At 31.7% G+C, this 20,377-nt stretch overlaps 1 protein-coding gene across 1 annotated transcript in view; it reads right to left on the bottom strand.

The window, feature by feature from the left end:
• UBA6 (ubiquitin like modifier activating enzyme 6) overlaps nt 1-20,377 on the bottom strand; it is an 89,685-nt gene that overhangs the window by 32,607 nt on the left and 36,701 nt on the right. The window contains exons 7-17 of the mRNA XM_028100728.2: nt 19,206-19,286; nt 16,282-16,404; nt 14,331-14,454; nt 12,531-12,634; nt 11,242-11,304; nt 10,368-10,444; nt 9,720-9,786; nt 4,755-4,898; nt 3,351-3,418; nt 2,135-2,213; nt 963-1,043 (exon numbers count right to left, since the gene is read on the bottom strand). Coding sequence (XP_027956529.1) covers nt 963-1,043; nt 2,135-2,213; nt 3,351-3,418; nt 4,755-4,898; nt 9,720-9,786; nt 10,368-10,444; nt 11,242-11,304; nt 12,531-12,634; nt 14,331-14,454; nt 16,282-16,404; nt 19,206-19,286 — 1,011 coding nt within the window. The remainder of the gene's footprint in view (nt 1-962; nt 1,044-2,134; nt 2,214-3,350; nt 3,419-4,754; nt 4,899-9,719; nt 9,787-10,367; nt 10,445-11,241; nt 11,305-12,530; nt 12,635-14,330; nt 14,455-16,281; nt 16,405-19,205; nt 19,287-20,377) is intronic.

The following is a 20,377-nucleotide window of genomic DNA, read 5'->3' as shown; positions in this document are numbered from 1 at the left end:
GGATAGAGATCTGTGCACATTAACTGACTGTTTTGTCACCTGTAATCAGGATTATTTACCAAAGTACCTTTATATGCTGATATGCATTATGAATTTCAGCTAAGATATTCAGGTGATTCCCAAACTTAGGTAACCAAGATTGTTTTCTTTTTTTTTTTTTAATTAGAAATACCTTTTAAAACCACCAAAACTAATAGTGGCTTGTGAAACACAACTTAAGAAATGCTAAGCAGGAAAAATACATATGTAAGAGTATCTGTCTATAACTGTGATAGTAATGAATACCATTTTAAGTGGAATATTAAGACAATGTTAATATAACTATAAAATGTGAACTAGTATATAAATTTTAGTCATTTCATTACTTATTGTTAGTCACCATGATAAATCTATGAAATCACTACTCTGGGAAGCTAGTTTATATTTTAAAGGCAAAACAAATTAGTGAAATATATTTTTATTTAAATATATGACATGGCTTCCCAATGAACTCACATTTATCATCTTAAGAATTTAAATTGAACACCAAAGTTTATATTACTCCCTGCTCCCTTTTATTTTGATAATCACTAATTGAAACTTTATCTGAGAACTCTGCCACTTTCTAATGTTAGCTTCTCCCATCTTAAAGATTTATTTAATAATTAATAAGGAATCTTAATAGAAATAACAATTCTAATGTGCTTTATAGTTTGCAAACCCTTTTCACATTATGAGGTAGGAAGCAGAGATACCAGTTTCATAGTATTAGAGAAAGAAACTGAGGAACAGAGAATTCAAAGTAATTTGCCACAAGGTCACATAACTTTTGGAAAAGTGGTCAGAACAGAATCAGAATTTTCCAATTTCGAGCATAATTCTCTCTCCTCAAAAATTAGTATTTCAGATCTATGCAGTCAAATATAGTACAAAAATGAGCAACAGAAATACAAACTTTTAACTCCCAAGGATTTTTATCTTACCATTCCTTTTTCTTTGCTTGTACCAACACCAAGTAAAGCAAAATTTTTTAACATTTCACAGCCTATGGCTCCACATCCTACCTATAGAGCAGAAAAATGAAATATATCGGATTAAATACAATTAAGACTACTTACTACAGGGAAATGTCATATTAACTTTCTTCAAATGCCAATTTTTAATACATATAATTTTTAAAATAATTTGAACATTTGTGATTCATTTTATTTTAGAATACATAACTAATTTATTATGCTGTTTTAACTGTTTCAAAGAAGAAAAATGTATAAATCAAATAAGAAAAAGCATATTTACAATTCCTTTAAACAGAAGACATTTTAATATTCCATCTTAATATTCCAACAAAAGCAAACAATTGAGCTAATTATTTGTATGAGATAGAAACAAATATCACAAAACATTCATGCAACATTTTGATGAAAAAGATTCCTTGTTGATAATTTTCAAAATTCATTTGAAGCTACCTATTCTAAGACTTTCTATAGCTCAGCAACAGCTGCTGATATTCAAGACATTATTTAAAAAACTATTACTACAAAATCAGCAGTTATTTTCACAACTGATTATAATAATAATAAAAAAAACCCCATCAATGGCAGGAAAAGGAGTTTTATGGTAATGGGGAGAGATATCTTGCCAATGCACTAATTAAGATTTAAGAAAGACAGATTCTACCTACATCTTATATGGTAAGAAAAAATTTAAACAATAAAAAGGAAAAAAAAGCTCATCCCAAATCTAATTTTTAATGTATTTCTAGAAAATCATTTAATTTTCAAAACTTATCATACTCATATTTTAATTCTGAATGTATTAATTCTTTATACTAGGGGTTGGCAAACATTTTTTGTAAAGGGTCAGTAAATATTTTTTTTTGTAGGCCATATGGTCTCTGTCACAACTACTCACCTCTGCTATTATAGCATGAAAGAAGCCACACACAATACATAAATGAATGGGTTTGGCCGTGTTCCGATGAAACTTATTTACAAAAACAGGCAGCAGAATGGATGTGGCCTGTCTTAAACTTCTACTGAATGTCTACTCTGTTAGGAACTGTACTCATTTAGACCCAAATTTGCTTTAATAAATGAATTTGAGGATACACAATAGCAGTTTGACTGGACTATTTATTCTCATTATTTATACTTACTAAAAAGATATTCAACTTTTGTAGTTTCTGACACAAAGTGTCTCCAATGCAAGCTCGTAAGGCATCATATCTATCTCCTCTGAGGGAAAAATATACCAAAAACCAGAAAGGCATAAAAACATTATTAAGATTAGTTTCACTACTGTTAATACCAATTTAATGCTGTACTTTAAAAAGAATACTCTGAGTTTCCTCCAATCTAAAAGAAAATTATCTTATTTGAAGACAAAAACCCCATTAAGAAATCAGTTTTTTCTTTCTCCATTTAATATCCTATATCCAAATGACTTAAGTAAAGGTGACCTCAGTTTATCTAGAAAAACAATTTTCTAAAGTAGGGATTTTTTTTTTTTTTTTTAAGAGAGAGTGCACACACATGAATGGAGGGGGATGGACAGAGGGAGAGAGAGAATCTTAAGCAGGCTCCACACCCAGTGTGGAGCCCAAGGCCGGGCTGGATCTCATGATCTTGAGATCAAGTGAGGGAGGGGTTTTTTTTTTTTTTAAAGATTTATTTATTTATTTTAAAGGGGGGAGGGAGAGGGGGAAGAAAGAGAGAGAAAGAGAGAGAGAGAGAGAGAGAGAGAGAGAATGAGCAGGAGGGGGGAAGGGAGAGAGAATCTCAAGCACACTCCACACTGAATGTGGCCCTGACGTAGGGCTTGATCTCACAACCCTAAGATCATGACCTGAGCTGAAACCAAGAGTCGGACACTTAACTGACTGCACCACCCAGGTGTCCCAGGTAGGGATTTTTAATAAAGGTTCCTAGAGAAGTCTATGGGCTTTGGAGTTGTTAATGCACCTAAATTAAAGGCAGAACTTTGGGTTATGTGAATTTTGGGGAGAATGAATCCATAAGGTTTTATCACATTGTCAGAGATTTGTGATTCAAAAAGATGAAGAATGACTGATACAAATAAAAGTTGCAGATAGCAGTTGTTTTCGTCTAATTCAGAATGGCATTTTGAATGCTAACTATTTTCATGGCATACAATTTAAAACTTTACATTCATTATTTATAAAGTGGTAAATATACTGCATTATTCTGACACTTAAAATAACCTCTAAGTAAAGAAAAAAATGACTATAGAAGTCAACAAGTTATGAGAAAATACATCTAAAACAAATGCATATTCGAGCAAAAATTCTTTTAACCTAGTTGCCTCTTACAAACACTCAACTAAGAAAAAAGCAAGAAAAATTTCAGAATTACCGTGGGAGAAATTGTTCACGTTCAGGTTTGTCTAGAGATTCGACAATATCTGCTGCTTCAATGTATAACTTTAAAGTAGAAGATAAAAACACAACTTACTATGTATGAACATTAAATTGCTAAAAAAAAGTAGTTTTTCTCTTCTGTAGTTGTTTAATAATCATTAAGGAAAACAATGATAAAAATGCCAATCCTGAGTAACACAATACATTAAAAAAAAATCATTGCTTTTTATACAATATATATCCCTATATTACTTCATTTAAACAAATGATTAAACCTGAAGGAACTGTTAAAAAGATATAATCTGATTCATGTCACTCACCTATCTTAAAAATGATATATTCTGATTTTAACAAACAAAAGGGAATTTCACCTCCAAATCTATTTCTAATTACATAAAAACTCTGGAAGCCCCATTCAATTTCAGCTACATTTGAATAAGTAATCTGATTATTTTTAGATCAGAAAGTACCTGTTTTATTTTCCAGCTTGCGTATATTATGTCATTTATACATATACTACAGAGGGTATGATATAGGAAGCCACAATTTTAGCATTTAAAAAAATACCAAGTTAAAGTTTATTAAAAAAATTCGCTCTCATTTTCATTTATTATGTGGCTAAATTTGAATATAACTAAATGGTTGTTTATTTAATTATAACAACACACAATCTATATTAATAACATTAACTTATATTCCCCATACTGTTAACAGCTGTTATCTAAACCAGACATTTACAACTGATCTTGTACTCTGTGTTAAGATAAATCAAGTAATTCAGCAGCAAAATAGCATTATGTGGATACTTTTTAAAACATAAAAAAAGGTAAATGTTATATTCAAAATGTTAAAGTGTTTTCAAAAAGGAAAGGGCCCGAAGAGTATCCTTTGATACCCTCTGTCAATTATTCCTTTTGGTAACAGAAAGGATTTTTTTATTCCTTCTTGAGGTGTTTTTACCCTATATATATAGTTCTCAAACTTATACCACTCCCATGCTTTTACCATTAGTTTAAACCTAGGAAGGGATTCTGAAGATTCTTGATGCCCAGAGATTCCATGGAACTGTTTAAAAGTCCTGAGAGCCCATGAATGCTAAGCTAATAGTACTAGAAACTAAGTATAAGGGTAGAAAATTCATTCCTTCACTCTCACAAATGAAGGAAATATATCCTAGAATGCAACTTTGGGTTATATTCCAATAGCCTCAACCAATGATCTTGTCAGTTTCAATTAGAGAATTAAATTTTGGTGGCATATCACATCTAACTCATACATTAAAAAAATATTTTAAGGTTGCTTTTATAATATATTAATATCATAATTCATAACAAACACTCATTGTATGGGTGGGAAATTCAACCTTAAGTATAAAAAAATATTAAAATACAGAACTAACCCACTGACACAATGGAGAAAACTTCCCTGTCACGGCTTTCAATACTTCTTGGCTGGCAACACCTCCTACTGATGCAGCAAGTGGGGGTAAAAAACCTTGAGCAGTCCAAGAGAGCCAATGCACAATGTCAGCATTTACTTCTGGCTGAAACACAAGCCATGAAAGACAATAATCAATAGTTTTTACAAAGACACTCAAAATTTCAATGGCTTAGTGTGAGAATTATTAAATTACTGTAGCTTAACTTCTAAAAAAGCTACTCAATTACCCTACTAAATAGATTTTAGGTCCTAAAAAAGTTCCAATCTCATAATAAAAGATCCAAATGCGTTAGTTACCATAAGCAGTATTTCTCTATACCAGTAAATGCCCATTTTTGCTTTCTGAATCTTTATGTTACACCAGGGCAAGATTTAAGATTAACTGGAATATCTACCATTTACAGTTTTTGTTAAAGACTAGTTCTGTGATGTCAGTCAATATTTATAAACAACCAGAATTTTTTAAAAAAAGTGTTTTAATGAAAACTATGGGAAAACCTTGATCCTAAATAAATGAAAATAAAGATAAATTGATCCATAAAAAATGATAAGGAGCTATCAGTTTGTGCTTGAAGTGGTAAATAAAAAGTAAATACGTCAAAAATAATGAGGCAATACATTGTTAGAAAAAAAAATGAGAGTAATGCCAATTTTTCATACTAATTTAAGAACCAATCACCATGAAGTTCTCATTATCATACTTAAAAACTGAAATGGTGTTTCTTGAAATAAGACTTATTTATTAGTATTTTTAAGGAAATACTGGAGAATTGGATTCTGGAGCTATTAGCACAATTCTTATTTATCAGAAAGATCTCTTAATGAGCTCTGGCTTCTCTTTCTCTTCCTGTTCTTTCAACACCAGTAACCTTATTCTTAACGACAAGATTCAAATAGAGCTCAACTGATTTGAAATCCTATGTAAAATAACACTACATGTGCATTTTGTGATACAAAAAGAGGTTACTATCTACTTACTATTCCACCCACTCCATTTCAGTGTTCTAGATTTTATTATTTTTCAACTGCTTAGCACTAAACTCAACTCAGATTGATTTCATTTAAGCTGTGCCATTTCTGAAGGCAGAGATACTGGTGGTAGTGATAATATTAAAAACAATGATGAGACTGTGAATAGAAGCAGGTAATTTGAGCACCTACTGTGAGTTTATATTAAATCCACATGTAATTTGCAAAATAATCCTAGGAAATATAATTTTTATCATACAAATGAGAAAACTGAAACTTTGAAAAAGGAATTTACTTAAGATTTTTAGCTAATAAAATGGAATCTAAACCCCAAAAGTCCAACTTACCATTAGGTTACACTATCTCCCAAGATTCTATTATTTTTTAATTAACAACAGCCAAATCTGGGGAATATCTGGTTGCCTTACGATAATGACAACAGCCTAAACCTGAATTTCCCCACACAATCTCTAAAAATAGGTATATATCCACATTATCCACAAGAAGAGAAATAAACCAGTGGCAGAGTTTCAGTATTACTAAGAAACAGAACATTATGAACCTCAAATTACCTGTAAATAGAAAAATATAAGCTCTAACCTCCAACAAAACCACTTCTGGACATCATACTGTTGCAAGGCTGCACAAAGAGCACAAAGTGTGTAACCACAGAAAACAGAATGAAAGGCCTAGTGGCAAATCATTCTAAGAAAACAGAAAGCCCCACACTAAGTGCAAAAAATACTGAAAATGTATGAAATCTAGCAGATCTCAGCACTGACTATGGTTAAAGAATTTATCTGGGAGAGAATGATGTAAATAGAAAGAGGGAGACATCCTTTGACACAGAAGGCTAAAACAAGAAATAAGAGGGGAAGTTAAGGATTTGGCAGAAATCAAAGAGTTCCATAAGACACCGACACCTATCCTCCAAAAACAAACAAATAAAACCAAAAACCCCAAAACCCCAAAAAAACCATCCATTAAAGAAACCCCAGTATCCTAAGAGAATAGGGGTTTTAGTAGTAATCTGAAAAAGCATGCAAAACCCTTACCCTGAACCAAAAATATGCAGAAAAACCAATTTACTATACCAAAGTAATGTAAGAAGGAAACAGAAAATTAGAATCAAAACATTTCAGCTCCTGAAAATTTCTCCTCCAAACTAATCACAAGGCAGAGGAAATTTGATTGAGTGAATCCTTAACAAACATTTGGGAGATGTGGGAAAACAAACACACAAAAAAACTTCACCTTGAATTGGGAATTTAATAACTAAGTACCAAAATAATCCATCCCACCAGCAAACACTCCCCCCCTCCCCGCAAAAAGGGGAAGAAATAAATAAAATCTGAATTTATGTATCAAAATGGGCTCATAGTATACCTGGGAAAATGGACTGAATGATCAATTCTGAGATATAACCAGGTAAAATTATTACACTTTACAGATGAAAAAATATACAAAGTCACAAGGCAAAAAGACCAGACTACTTATACGAATAAGAAAATTAAGCTGGCATCGTATTTTTCAACAAATTTCGAACAATAAGATACAAAGCAAGATACCACTGAAGAAAGTAAGGCCTATAATTTTATATTCAGCCAAGTTGTCTTTCAAGCATGGAGGCTACCGAAAATATTTAAAACATGTAAGAACTCAGAAAAAAACATCATTTTGAGCTCTTTCTAAGAAATAGAGACCAAACTTGATTTCAAGACTTACCATACAGCTATAGTAATCAAGATAGGATGGTACTAGCAAAAGGAAAGAAACAACCAATAGAAGATATAACACTGAGTTCAGAAGTAGGCCTAAACATACGTGTTCAATAAATTACTCACAACGAATACCCAGGATATTGAATAAGGAAAGAATTATTGTTTCAACAAATAGGCTAGAATTACTGGATATTCATATACAAAAAAACAACCTTAATCTATGCCTGGTATAGATTACTCATAAAGAAATAAACTCATAAAAAAAATAAACTCACAAATCTGTACCCAATGAATTCAAAATGTAAGTTATGTACACTTGACCTATACTTGGCATGTATGCAAAAATGAACTCACAAAACTATAAAAATTCTCAAAGAAAACAGGACAAAAGGTGTGACCTTGGATTTAAAAAGAGGGACAACTACATACAAGAAAATTGAAACTCTGAAGTTTATCAAAATTAAAAACTTCTCTTTAAAAGACACTGTAATAAAATGAGAAGACAACCCACGGACTGGACGAGAATATTTGTAAAACAGGTATCCCATAAAGGATTGAAATCCAGAATATATAAAGAGCTCTCTCAATCAATGAGAAAACAACCTACCTAATTAAAAAACAGACAAAGATTTGAAAGAACAGTTTATCAAAGAAGAGACAGGAATGACAAATAAGCACATGAAAAGATACAAAATTCATAGTCATCAATGAAACACAAATTAAAACCAAACAAGATATCAATACACACACTTTAAAATGGCTCAAATAAAAAAACAGATAATACACCATTATGGAAAGAATACAGAGCAATTCAAACTCTCATACATTTCTGGTGGAAATGCAAAAATGGTACAGCTACTCTGCAAAAACAATTTGGCAGTTTCTTATAAAATTAAAAATATACCTATCATTTGACTTTGTAATACACTACTAGGTGTTTATCCATGAGAAATGAAAACATATGTCCACATCAAAATCTGTATGGAGGTTTGTAGGAGCTTTATTCATAATTGCTCATATTGGAAACCCAAATGTCCACCAACTGCTATAGGGGAAAACAAATTGTGGTATACCTATACAATGGAATACTATTCAACAATAAATAGGAATGAAAATGAAACAACATGGATGAAACTCAAATTCATTACATTTAGTAAAAGAATCTGGACTCAAAAGGCTACATATTGCATGATTCCATTTACATGACATTCTAAGGAAAAGGTAAAACTACACTGGTTGCATGGATTGGTTGGGGGAGAGGGAGATGATTATATAGAGGCATGAGGGAATTTTTTGGCATTATGAAAATGTTTTATCTCTTGATGCTGGTGGTGGATACATGACTGTACACTTTGACTTAACTGTGTACTGTTTAATTGTATACAGAATTTTGTGTACTGTATTATCTAAAAAGGGTGAAATTTTCTTTATCTAAGTTTTATCTCAATAAATCTGATGAATCCTAAATCATATCCTTCCTTTTAATCACAAACTTCATCAATCTATTTGTAGCTTTTCACACTTTTCTGTAACCACTAAATATGCATAAAAGGTCTTTAACTTGTGGTTAATGACTCACTGTTTTCAGTACATTATTTCCTTCTTTGTTTAATCATCTAAAATATGAGATCATTTTCTACTTAACCACTAATGTTAAGACTTTTCATTTCCTCCTTTTTATAATATAATAACGAAAACAATAAAATTTTCAACTAATTGCACAAACGCTGCTATTCGGGTATCTGCTAAAATGAAACTATTGGCCAGCAGGCACTGGCATCATAACATGAAAAAGCCATTTTCTGGGTGAAATGTCCAAACATGATATGCAAAATGCAATTAAGAGATATGAATAAATAATGGATAAAAGATGATTTATAGGAAAGCTTAACAACTTTATACAGTGAGTTTCAGTGGGTTAACAAACTAAGTAAATCAGAAGAGATAATATTAATACTAAAAATATAGCAGCAACAGCAAATAGTAATTACTATACACCACATGCTCTTCTAAGTACTTCACAAAATTAAATCACTTAGTGTTCATAATAACCCCCTGAGGTAGGTTAACCCTATTTTATAGATTTAATAATTAAAGCAGAACAAATTCAAGTAACATGCCTACTGTCAGAGTCAATAAGCAGCAAAGCTGGGATCTGAAAGTTAAGAGAATATTAATATATGGAATGTTTATATGTTACACCTTTTTTGATGGCCATAACTTTGAATATTCACCTTCTCTTTCAAGGTTTCACTTATAGACGTTGCTAGTTTCAAGAGCTCTTCTGAATCTTGTTGGCACCTAGGATTCAAAATGAAGCACCCCAATTTCAATTTTCTCAAGTGCTATAAACAGTAAGTCATATTCAAAACTAAAATTTAAGAAATATGTAAAAAAAAGTGGAATTTTGCCAGCAGGTAGCATGAAGTACTTCCCTGACTTGAAGGTAACTGATTCATAAATACATTAATTAAAAATCATGTTTACCTAAGGATAGTATATACATAGGATTTAGTTTTAAATTGACAAGGCAAAAACTTTTTGCAACAATACCTCTGACTTAATAGGCTAGAAAGAAAAAACTACACAGTGGACTCATAATTCAATAATTCTCAGATTTTTTATTTTAGAAAGTTGTAGCTTTTGAAGACTTCAAAATGGGAAAATTCTTATTTAGCTTAATTCCATTTTTATAAATTGATATTTCCACTTCTACCAGAATAAAGAACAGAAGGTTACAATAAATGTTTATATAGTTTGGTGTATCTAGTAGTGTTGCAACTATAAGGGGCTTTAGTTACTTTTTAAATTTTTTTAAACTATCATTTCTAAAATACTGCTTTTATAGTAAGAAAAAAGTTATTTCAAACAAAAAACGTTACCCAATATTTGGCTTGCGACTATAGTTCTCCTGAAACTGGTCCAAGGCAAGCATTGCTGTGTGAATCTGTAAAGGTGCCTATTTAGAACATTAGAAATTGGTCAACAGTTATTGAGAGCATAATACATGCTAGACAGGCACTGTGCTAACACTTCATAAATATTATTTCTTACAATAAATTAATTACCTTAATACTACTATTATCTCTAATTAACAGATAAGGAAGCTGAAGTGAAGCTTAGAGAAGTTAAACAGCTTGATGTCAAGGCCATAAAGCTATATTTAAGCAACCGATCCAAGTGTCAATCCCAGGTAGTATAACCAGTTTTTAGGATATTATCCATATGAAAGAGTAATATCAACTAAACAACAAAAACAAAAAACCATCTGTACAAGATCAGTATCACCTAATCCTTTTTCCTGATCAACATTTACAAATTTGGAAACTGTTAATATAAGTCTTTCCTTATCACGAATACATTCACTGCTACAAAATTATATTCAGGGATTTAAAAGAACAGAATAAATGCTTCCAAGGTTTTTAGGAAGAAACATGTATCATATAAAACTCTACATGGTTCAGAAAATCTTTTAGTAAGATCATCTGCATAAATTATTGAAATCATTTTTTTAACTGCCAAAGCTAGCATATCATTAAGTAAAACATTTTCTATTATTTTTAAAATTTTTCCATGGTATAAATTCCTGTTTTTAATTCTTGGGAGTTAACCCTAGGTATGTGAATCCAACCTTTATTAAAAAAACCTGACAGAAAGGTATATACATGGTTACCCTACTTTAACTTTATAATGTCTCTTACCAATTCCCAGCCCCCACTCTGCTGCCTCTTTCAAACCTACAAAGTGTTTATTTACCTCAGGTTTACTAAAATCTGCAATAAGGCATTTTGGATGTTTTATCTGAGTCTCCAATGGTTCCTTAAAAGAAACAAAAACTATTACTTCAGAGCAAGTAAGTGATTACTTAACAAAATATATAGAGCACTAAAAGGAATACATCTCTCCCAAAGGTCTGAAATAAATATGGATGGCTGGGCTAATATGGTTTAATTGAAATATAAAAGAGCTACTATTATTCCCCACTGTCCCTTGTTTTAATTGCTACACATCATTTTTTAAATGTTAAATGCAATCAGACAACCTGCTGCACATACTATATTGGGAAGAATTGGTGAAAACACCTATATACTCGAAAAAAATCTATTTTAATCAAAAAGCTACCATATTTTTTTTGATATCAAATTATCAAGATTGTTAGCCTGACAAGACCGGAATGAATACTCAAAGCTGAAATTTTCTGTGTGGAGCAAAGAACACACGAAGGCCAAAAAACCCAGCCAATCAACCAACCATCCCCCCCAAAACACCCACCCAACCTGAAATTTACTTGGGGCATAAACCTGAGGCATAATTAAAAACTGGGGACAGTGGCAAGAGGAAATAATGCAGGGGCAGATTTGATGAACTGTATTTTAATCTGCTGTTTTGTTCAAACTTTGGCTTGGACTAAGCCTTGTAGAGGACTACAGTTAATAATTGTTCTGGAAAAGAAGAGGCAATCAAGTTAAACCTTGAGAACTTGCAAGAAAAGAGATGTAGTAGACAGCTTATAATGAGAAGTGGCCTGTGGATTTAAGCAGCAAGAGACTCCTTAGTTCCTTGGTACACAGGCTCCCTGCTGAGCAAGGAGCCCAATGTGGGACTCCATCCCAGGACCCTGGAATCATGACCTGAGCCGAAGGTAGACACTTAACCGACTGAGCCACTGAGGTGTCCCTACTATATTCTCTTTATTTACTTACATTTTCCTTTCAATGCCAGGTTATAGGACTTACTTTACATTTCCAACATATACACTCTTTCTTGAAATTAAAATTTAAAAACCTGAACTGACAAGTATGATAAATAAAATATTCCTTTTACTTTAAAAATGTAAATAAGTGAGTTTAATTGAAATATAAATCTTGATATCCAGTTTATTTCCTTAAATTGATCTCATTTTCCCCAAAGTGGGTACAAATTAAAACCAAAAATCTGTTCAGCTCCTAAATTAATTGTCCGGTTAACATTTTATTACTTTTTTCTCTTCTGCCATTTTTCTTCTGCAAAGAAATATATTTAAAGCAAAAAAAAAAAATACTTACAAAGCAAAATGTTTTAGGAGTCTTAACTTGGACAGCTATGCCTCCATGTAAATAAGGTTCCAGTTCTGTAGTATCACCAATGCTAAAAGAAAATGGTGATACCACTAAAAGAAAAATAAGAAAACCATTATATACTGATATAGGTATTTAAATTTGAAGATTTATCATGATAAAGATGTTAATTTTTCCTAATTTATAAAATTAGAAGATCCCATTATAAATCTTTTTCGTAGGAGGCAGAAAGTGTGGAAAACTAGACAGACTATTTTTCCAGTTGAACTTAAGGACTTAAAAATAACCAAGAAAACTCAGATGGGGATAATAGTAATGAGGGGTGCTTATTACTAGATATTAAAATATTTTATAAAACATCAATAACTAATATTGATAACTAATTATATACAATTAATACTAAAATATAGTGTGGTACTTGCTAATGAGTAGAAAGGCAGACAAATGGAACATTTTATACATAGCCTCAAGATTCTGAACCATCACAATCCCCCATTATATAGACCCGAAAATAACAATAACCCTAAATGATTAGTTGAGTCAATTTTTGCAAAAGCAGATAAAAATTCTTTAATATCAATGATCTAATCTGTATTTTACATATCTGGATATAGTCTGGGAAACAAAATCCAGTAATTTTGTTACCAAAGATGCTTAACTAATTGTAGATCCAAAATTGTTTTAGAATAAAGAGTTCATAATAGGGACTAATTTTTTCTCTCCTAAGGATCCATTTTGCAGTCATTACAAGAAAAAAGTAATCCATTTACCGGTCTATACGGCAATTACATAATTAGACTTTCAAATGTCCTAAAGATAAACCTGAATCGTTTTTAGCTAACAGGTGTAAACATGCCATCTTTTGAGTTATAAGATGTCTGGCAATGCCTTTAACTCCTTTAAACATGGCTGGAGGAAAATCACAAACTATGCAGATTAACACTGCTAAAAATTCACTATCTTCAACTTCAAACTGGCACTAAATGAAGCTTGATAATCTTTCTATTTTTTAAAATATTTACTCTCCTCAAATCTCTGACCTTGGCACCTTTCCTCTCCTTGGGACAATGATCTCATCTTAGTCTATTAAAAAAAAAAACCAAAAACGAATTTCTTCAACTTTTTGCCAACAAACCCACAAACTTGCCTGCAATAACATCCATTCAATCCTTTTATGCATCCAAGCCACTGAACAAAAACATGTCTCCACTTGTATAGTTCATTGCCACCTTACTCGATGAGCCTAAGCTGTCTGCATTATCTTCTCTCCAAAACCTCCCTTTCTTGCACTCCCTAAATGAATAAATAAGTTCCCCATGTTGGAATCTTTGCTTACTTACTATATGAGATTATGAAATTTCCTCTTAAATACCTTAAGACTTTTGCTATCTCAACTCCCACTGCCAGCCCTGCCATATTATATTTTTTAGTCCCTTGAACTGTTTTGTCTTTTATTATTTGTCTTTGCATAGAATATTCTTTTCACCACCTTCCTAAATCAATGCAATCTTAAAATTTTAATCAAGATACTCTGTCCCCACTGCTGCTGTACCAAGACTGGGTAGATTTCTTTGCTACATTTAGAGTTCCCAGAATGCCTGTAATCTCTTTATATACCATCACTGCTTAATGCAAACATCTCCTCACTTGGATCGAATGTTTTGAGGCCAAAAACTAGATCATGTTTGTCTGAGTTAATGTGTTCTCAACACTGAGTAGACTGTCTGAACCATTAAAGTGCTGAATAACGAGTAAACAAAAATGAATTAATAAAACACATGAACTTACCAGTTATTTGTTGTGTAGATCCATTTAAGCCTGTCATTCCATTAACTTCTCGAAATGTTAAAAACTGCCCTGTCTCAAGCTTGTGAGGATGATTTTCAAGGCAGGTGACAATGCCAGGATTAGCCTAAAGAAAAGTTCATGTATACCTTTTTTGTACAAATTTCAAATCTCACACAAAAGGGACCATGTTATCATAAAATTCTCAAAACAATCAAAATACTAAGACATTCCTTTCTTAGTAAAAGCAAGCCTTTTAAGAATTACGGCAAAATAATGATCATCTTATTTTATTATGAATGTTTAAAATATAATTTTTATATTTTGGGGAGACAGAGATTCTACATGGGAGTTCAAATATTTCACAAAAAGATTTTTGTGACTTCTACAAGACATTCAAAGTCATCAAATTTAAATTTTAAAGTCATGTTACCAAAAACTCTATGCAAAAAAAGAGGAGTCTAACTTTGAAGATCAAAGAAATATAAGAAAGAAGGAGAGAAATATAAAGCCAGAAAACTGGTAGTTTAAAGCCTGCCCAAAACTTAAAGGAAAAAAATATCATGTAGCCCAGCTTACCAGGATAAAAATAGGAAGAAATCGGCTTATCTTACCCAACAGGATGGATGGGATAGGTCAAAGGCCCAGAAATTTCCTAGCTACATATAATCCAACACACTTCTTGAGTAAGGTAATAATAATTTAATCTACATAAAACCTAAAGAATTGTCATTCTGTCTTTCATAATTGTGAAGATTCTAAAAATTCTCCTGTGGCTTAATAATTTGGAAAAGAACAAAACTATGATCATAAACATGTAGATAAAACTAACCTAATGTGGGTTTACTAATGTCTCAAGAAGAATAAAATTCATAAGGATTTTATTAAAAAAGAGGAATAATTTGCAGATAAGTTAAATGGGAACATTTATGGTGTTTTATAATTCTTTATGGATAACCTTCATACTTTGTGCACTATTCAATAAAAGAAAATACCAACGTAATACAAGAATCCATACTATACCCTGGAGCCTAGTCTAACTGTATGATATTCTCAGGGACAAACTAAAAACAAGTACAAAGGTTAAAGACTGAATAAAAAAATCATTCTGTAAGTAGAGAGACAGAGAATGTTTTTTTCAAATGCATTTTTCTTAAAAAGGGGTGTAAAGGCAACATTACACTGGGTAAAAAATCAGGCATAAAGATAGAAGCACAAACACTATTGGTCAAAGTATATTATTTCCTTACATTTGGCTTCTTTTGAGCTTTAATGTAAATTGATTAGAAAGAATGCAAATAAATGTAATGATTTAGACTAAAAAACCGGTAGCAGAAATTGATGATGATGATTTCTCCAATTCTTTTAGGGAATAAAAAACTTAAGCTTATATGAAGAGAATGTGGTTAGAAAGTTCATACTTTTTGATCTTAAGGGTAATTAATTCTTATACTTTTTTCCTCCTCCAAATGATGTTTTAGAAATATAACAAATTTTAGAAAAGCTTTTGTCTATGACTTAAGCATGCATCCTCCTGCAGTCAAGTGTTGGGCCATATGACTCATGACATACTTAGTACATCTACGATCTGACACAATAAACGTAGTTCAGCAAACATTGAATCACACTTCATGTCCATAGGAGCACAACACCGAACAAAATTAAAATTAAAATTTATGACATAAAATGTTGATCTCTCAATTATTAATGTCAGAAGGAATCTAGATACTCTTGTAATATCCTAACTTAAATTTAGTTTTAATATGATGCAATCAAGAAATTTACACAATATTTCCTCATGAATTACCTTAAAATATCATAAAACAAATGAAAAATATTGCATATTACAATATTTTGCTAATATCACCTTTTAAAAAATTGTATTCACATCAACCTTAAAAAAATCAATCATATAAATATACAATAATATAAGTATATATATATATAATCATACTTGTGTTATATTTGAAATGAAAATTTCTTTTGGCTCTTCTCCTGTTGTATCTGAAACTTCAAATTCATCACCAAAATCACAAAACAACCGTGACCAAATTCCATGTATATCTGCACTGATGAACTGTGAAATGGTAAAAAACAAGTTCAAGCTTATCTACTTACATAAAGAGAAAACCTCCACTTCTACTATTTTAAGCCCCTTCAATGACAACTTTATTTATAATTAAGATTACCCAAAAAACCCCACAAAAAAAACAAAACAAAAACAAACAAAAGATTATCCTTTGGGATATGAAGTGAATCACAAATAAAATACATTATTTGTCTGTAAATTAGATCAGGAATCAAGGATACTGGTATTTGGGACTGGATATCTAAGTGTTACTACACAATTAGAAGATGCAGCACATCATCATAATACATTCTCTGATTTTTAAATAACAAAAATTCTTTCCTTGCCCTAAAAATCAAGCAAAGTATTTAAGAAATGGTTATTTTGGTTCAATGGTCTTAGTAAATTTTTACTTTTCATTTGAGAAAATAAAAAGAGTGTCCATTCATCAAAAGTAGAGTTAATGGAAAATAGAACAGAGCTAAAAGCTGAAAATGGAGGCAATAAACAGAAAAGTGCTGAGGAACTGACAGTATACATCAAAGTCAAGAGAGGTAAAAATCAGATTCTTAAACATAATCATTAATAATCGCTTTATTAAAAGTAATTTTTATAATACAGGCACTCCATTCTAAAAATCTGTAAAGAAACTGTTTTTGTGTGTTCAAAGTTATTTTTAGAGTTAATAAAGAAAAATTCTTATTCTGTAACACATATGATCCTGTATAAAGCGATTTTTTTTTTTTAACAAAAATTAAAGTCTATTCATATTTGGACATAAAAATATAGCCCATTAAAGTAATTTATACCACTTTTACATAAAGTAGTGAAAGAGCTAATAGAAGACTACCTCCTACTGGATCATGTACTGCCTTTACTATCAAAATAGGTACACAAAGCATTTTTATGAAACAAAACTGAGCAGAAATTTAGAAACTTTTTAACTTTAAAAGCTGCAAACTTGAGAACAATTTCTTTTCAAAACAACTTTCAAGTAGGACTATGTATATCAATTACATAAACAAAGATTTTAGTTCATAACTCAGTGTAATTATTTTGTAAAACTTCTGTGCCCTGCCTTAAGTTTATTCACTATCCTATGTTTTATTCGTCTGTTTAAATTGTGAACCACAGCACAAATGTTGCACAGAACATAAATATGTTATGTAAACACCACAATTCAAAAATTTTTAGGACATCTATTTAATAGAGTATGATTGTTGGCTTAGTGCCTATCTCAAAGGAACAGAGTTTTTTCCTTTTTCCAAAGGAACATAGATAACCCCACAAAGGAGGCAGAGCTAGTAATATGTATGTAACTGCACAGGATAAATTACTATTTTTCCAATCTAAACCTATTTCTGGTCTTTCCAACGTCACCATGACTCAATTACTCCAGAAAAATCTAGACGTCATTCTTGATCATTCTTTCTTCACAACTCATATTCATCCATTCTCATACTTCAAATTCAATGATTTCTTAAAATCTCTATTTCTACCTCTCTTGAATAAGGCACCAGCATCTCTCACTAGGCTACTAGTTGCCTCTACTCTACTCTTAAAACTCAATGGCTCTCTTTTCTCTTTGATTTTGTGATTCCTTCATGTTCTTAAGAATTATTGAGGAGTGAAAGAGCTTTTATTTATTTGGGTTATAACTACTGATATTTGCTGTGTTAGAGATTAAAATTGACAAACATTTAAAACACAAGAATACACACATGTTCCATTAGCGGTCAAAGCGATAGTATCACTACACATCATCTAGACTTTGGAAATTCCACTGTACCCCATAAGAGAATCAGAGTGAAAAAGCAAATAACATTTTAGTAATATTATGAAAATAGTTTGACTTTGCAGACCCATGAAGAGATCTCAAGAATTTTTAGTATCCTTGGACCATACTTTGAAAACTACTGCTCTAGACTATTTTCATACAGCATATCCAGAGTGATCTTTTAAAAAATATAAATCAGGCCAAAATCATGGGCTTAAAACTCAGCTATCCTCAAAGTTATATAAGTTATATAAGTACCTCTAAAGTACTTCTCTGAACCTAATCCTCTGGTAACTTGTACTCATACTACTCTCCTCTTTTCCCAAACTCCACTTTGGTTTTGCTTCTTGCTGTTCCTTAAACACACCAAGCTAATTTTTACACTTAAAAGTCTTTATACTTGCTGTTCTTCATGCTTTGAATACTCTTTCCCACATTTTCCATAGCTGGCTCTTTATCATTATTCAGGGTTCTATTCAAATGTCATCTCCACAGAGAGGAGTTCCCTGACCTTCAATTTAAGAGAACCAGCACTGGTCCCCATCCCAACATCATGCAGACATTATACTCTACTTTTTACCTAGCTTTTTTATTATGTATCTTCCTTACTGAATGATAATCTTCTAGAGTAGGAAAATTTGTATGTCCTATTCACATATTCCTAGTGCCTACAACTGGATCTGTAGCAGATGCTCAATGAGTATTTCTTACAAGAACCAATAGACCTCTTGAAAACCAACATTATGCCATATTTAAAGTTGGATGATGAATTCAATACTTACTACACTTTCCATTCCTAACCTTAATTCTTCCTTAGTTTTGGCAATTTGCTATAAGGCAAATTTAGATCTTGGTTTTAAAAATAGGAAATGAATATGACGCCAAAATTAAAGAGGAAAATATTACTGATTGTCCTCATTTTTGTAAAAAAAAAAAAAAAAAACTTCTTATATAACCGACTGAAAAGCTACAAATTCTAACAGTGAAAGTGTTCCTTCTTTAACTACATGTCATTATTAAATGATATTATTACCTTAATTGGAGGGCAATGAGAATGGCAAAAGTTATTGATCTTCTTCTGCAATGGAAGTTTGATCTCAGTCAATACTACACACTGTTAAGAAGAATATAAGAAATTAAATACTAGAAAATAAACGATTTGGAAAAATACACTTCTAAATCAGAAGCATTTTAGTTTGCATTATGCTAAAAACATTGTTTTTCTTATTAAAAAATACTATTCTATTGTACTTCATCCTAAAGTTAAAACCTGCAGAATTATGGGATAGCAAAAGTAAAAATAACATATTACATATTACATTAGTTGGCTTAGCTTGCTTTTACTTCATATATTCAACAGATTCACAATATAACGACTTTTGCTTTATGACAGTGTCATTAGTGAAACCACCAAGTCGTTATTTTAAAATAGCAAATTATAATTTTCAATGCCTATCTTTTTATCATCACTCTGAGAGATAATGAGAGCTTTTATAATCAGATCTTATCTTAAATAACTTATAAAGGTCAAAAACTTTCCTAAGATTATTCAACTATCAAGTGGCAAAAGCAGAACTAGACTCTCAATCCAGACTTTTTCTTGCTGCTAGTTCCCATGAATTGGGTAACTCACTTTCACTACAAATATCCAGGTGTGGATTTATTCTTATTTATCTAGCTCAGAATATGGTGGGCTTCCTGCAGGGAGATATTTCTCCTCCATAGGTCTCTTACTTTTTGTACATGTCTCAATTGGGTCTGCCATGAATCCAAGGCTCCTGACCATTCTTGGGCCATTTCTCAGGATTATATTTGCTTTGTGCAAGCTTACAGAATGAGGTACTGATTTCCTCTGGAACAGAGAGCAAGCCTGTTTATTGGTTGCTATAAAACAGCACGTTTCCCAAGCTCAGTGTTCCTCTTCTCAAAAGGAACCCATTATATGTGCAGACATCCACTGAGTCCTCTGCACTAGACTGGTGGGTTTGGGGGGAAGGCAAGAGGAAATGAGGCAAATATAATATTCATACTTTTTTTTTTTTTCTAAGTAGGCTCCATGCCCAGTGGGGAGCCTAACATGGGGACTGAACTCACGACCCTGAGATCAAGAGCTGGGCTGAAATCAAATCAGAAGCTTAACTGACTGAACCACTCAGGCACCTTATAATACTCATACTTCTTACCATGCTCTGAGTAATAAAGTCC

Source organism: Eumetopias jubatus, unplaced genomic scaffold, assembly GCF_037043125.1.
Source record: "Eumetopias jubatus isolate StellerSeaLion01/CBP00866 unplaced genomic scaffold, mEumJub1_p1.0 scaffold_2, whole genome shotgun sequence".
Classification (NCBI taxonomy): Eukaryota; Metazoa; Chordata; class Mammalia; order Carnivora; family Otariidae; genus Eumetopias; species Eumetopias jubatus.
Note: the sequence above shows the minus strand (reverse complement) of the source record. Positions and strands in the feature narration are given on the sequence as shown.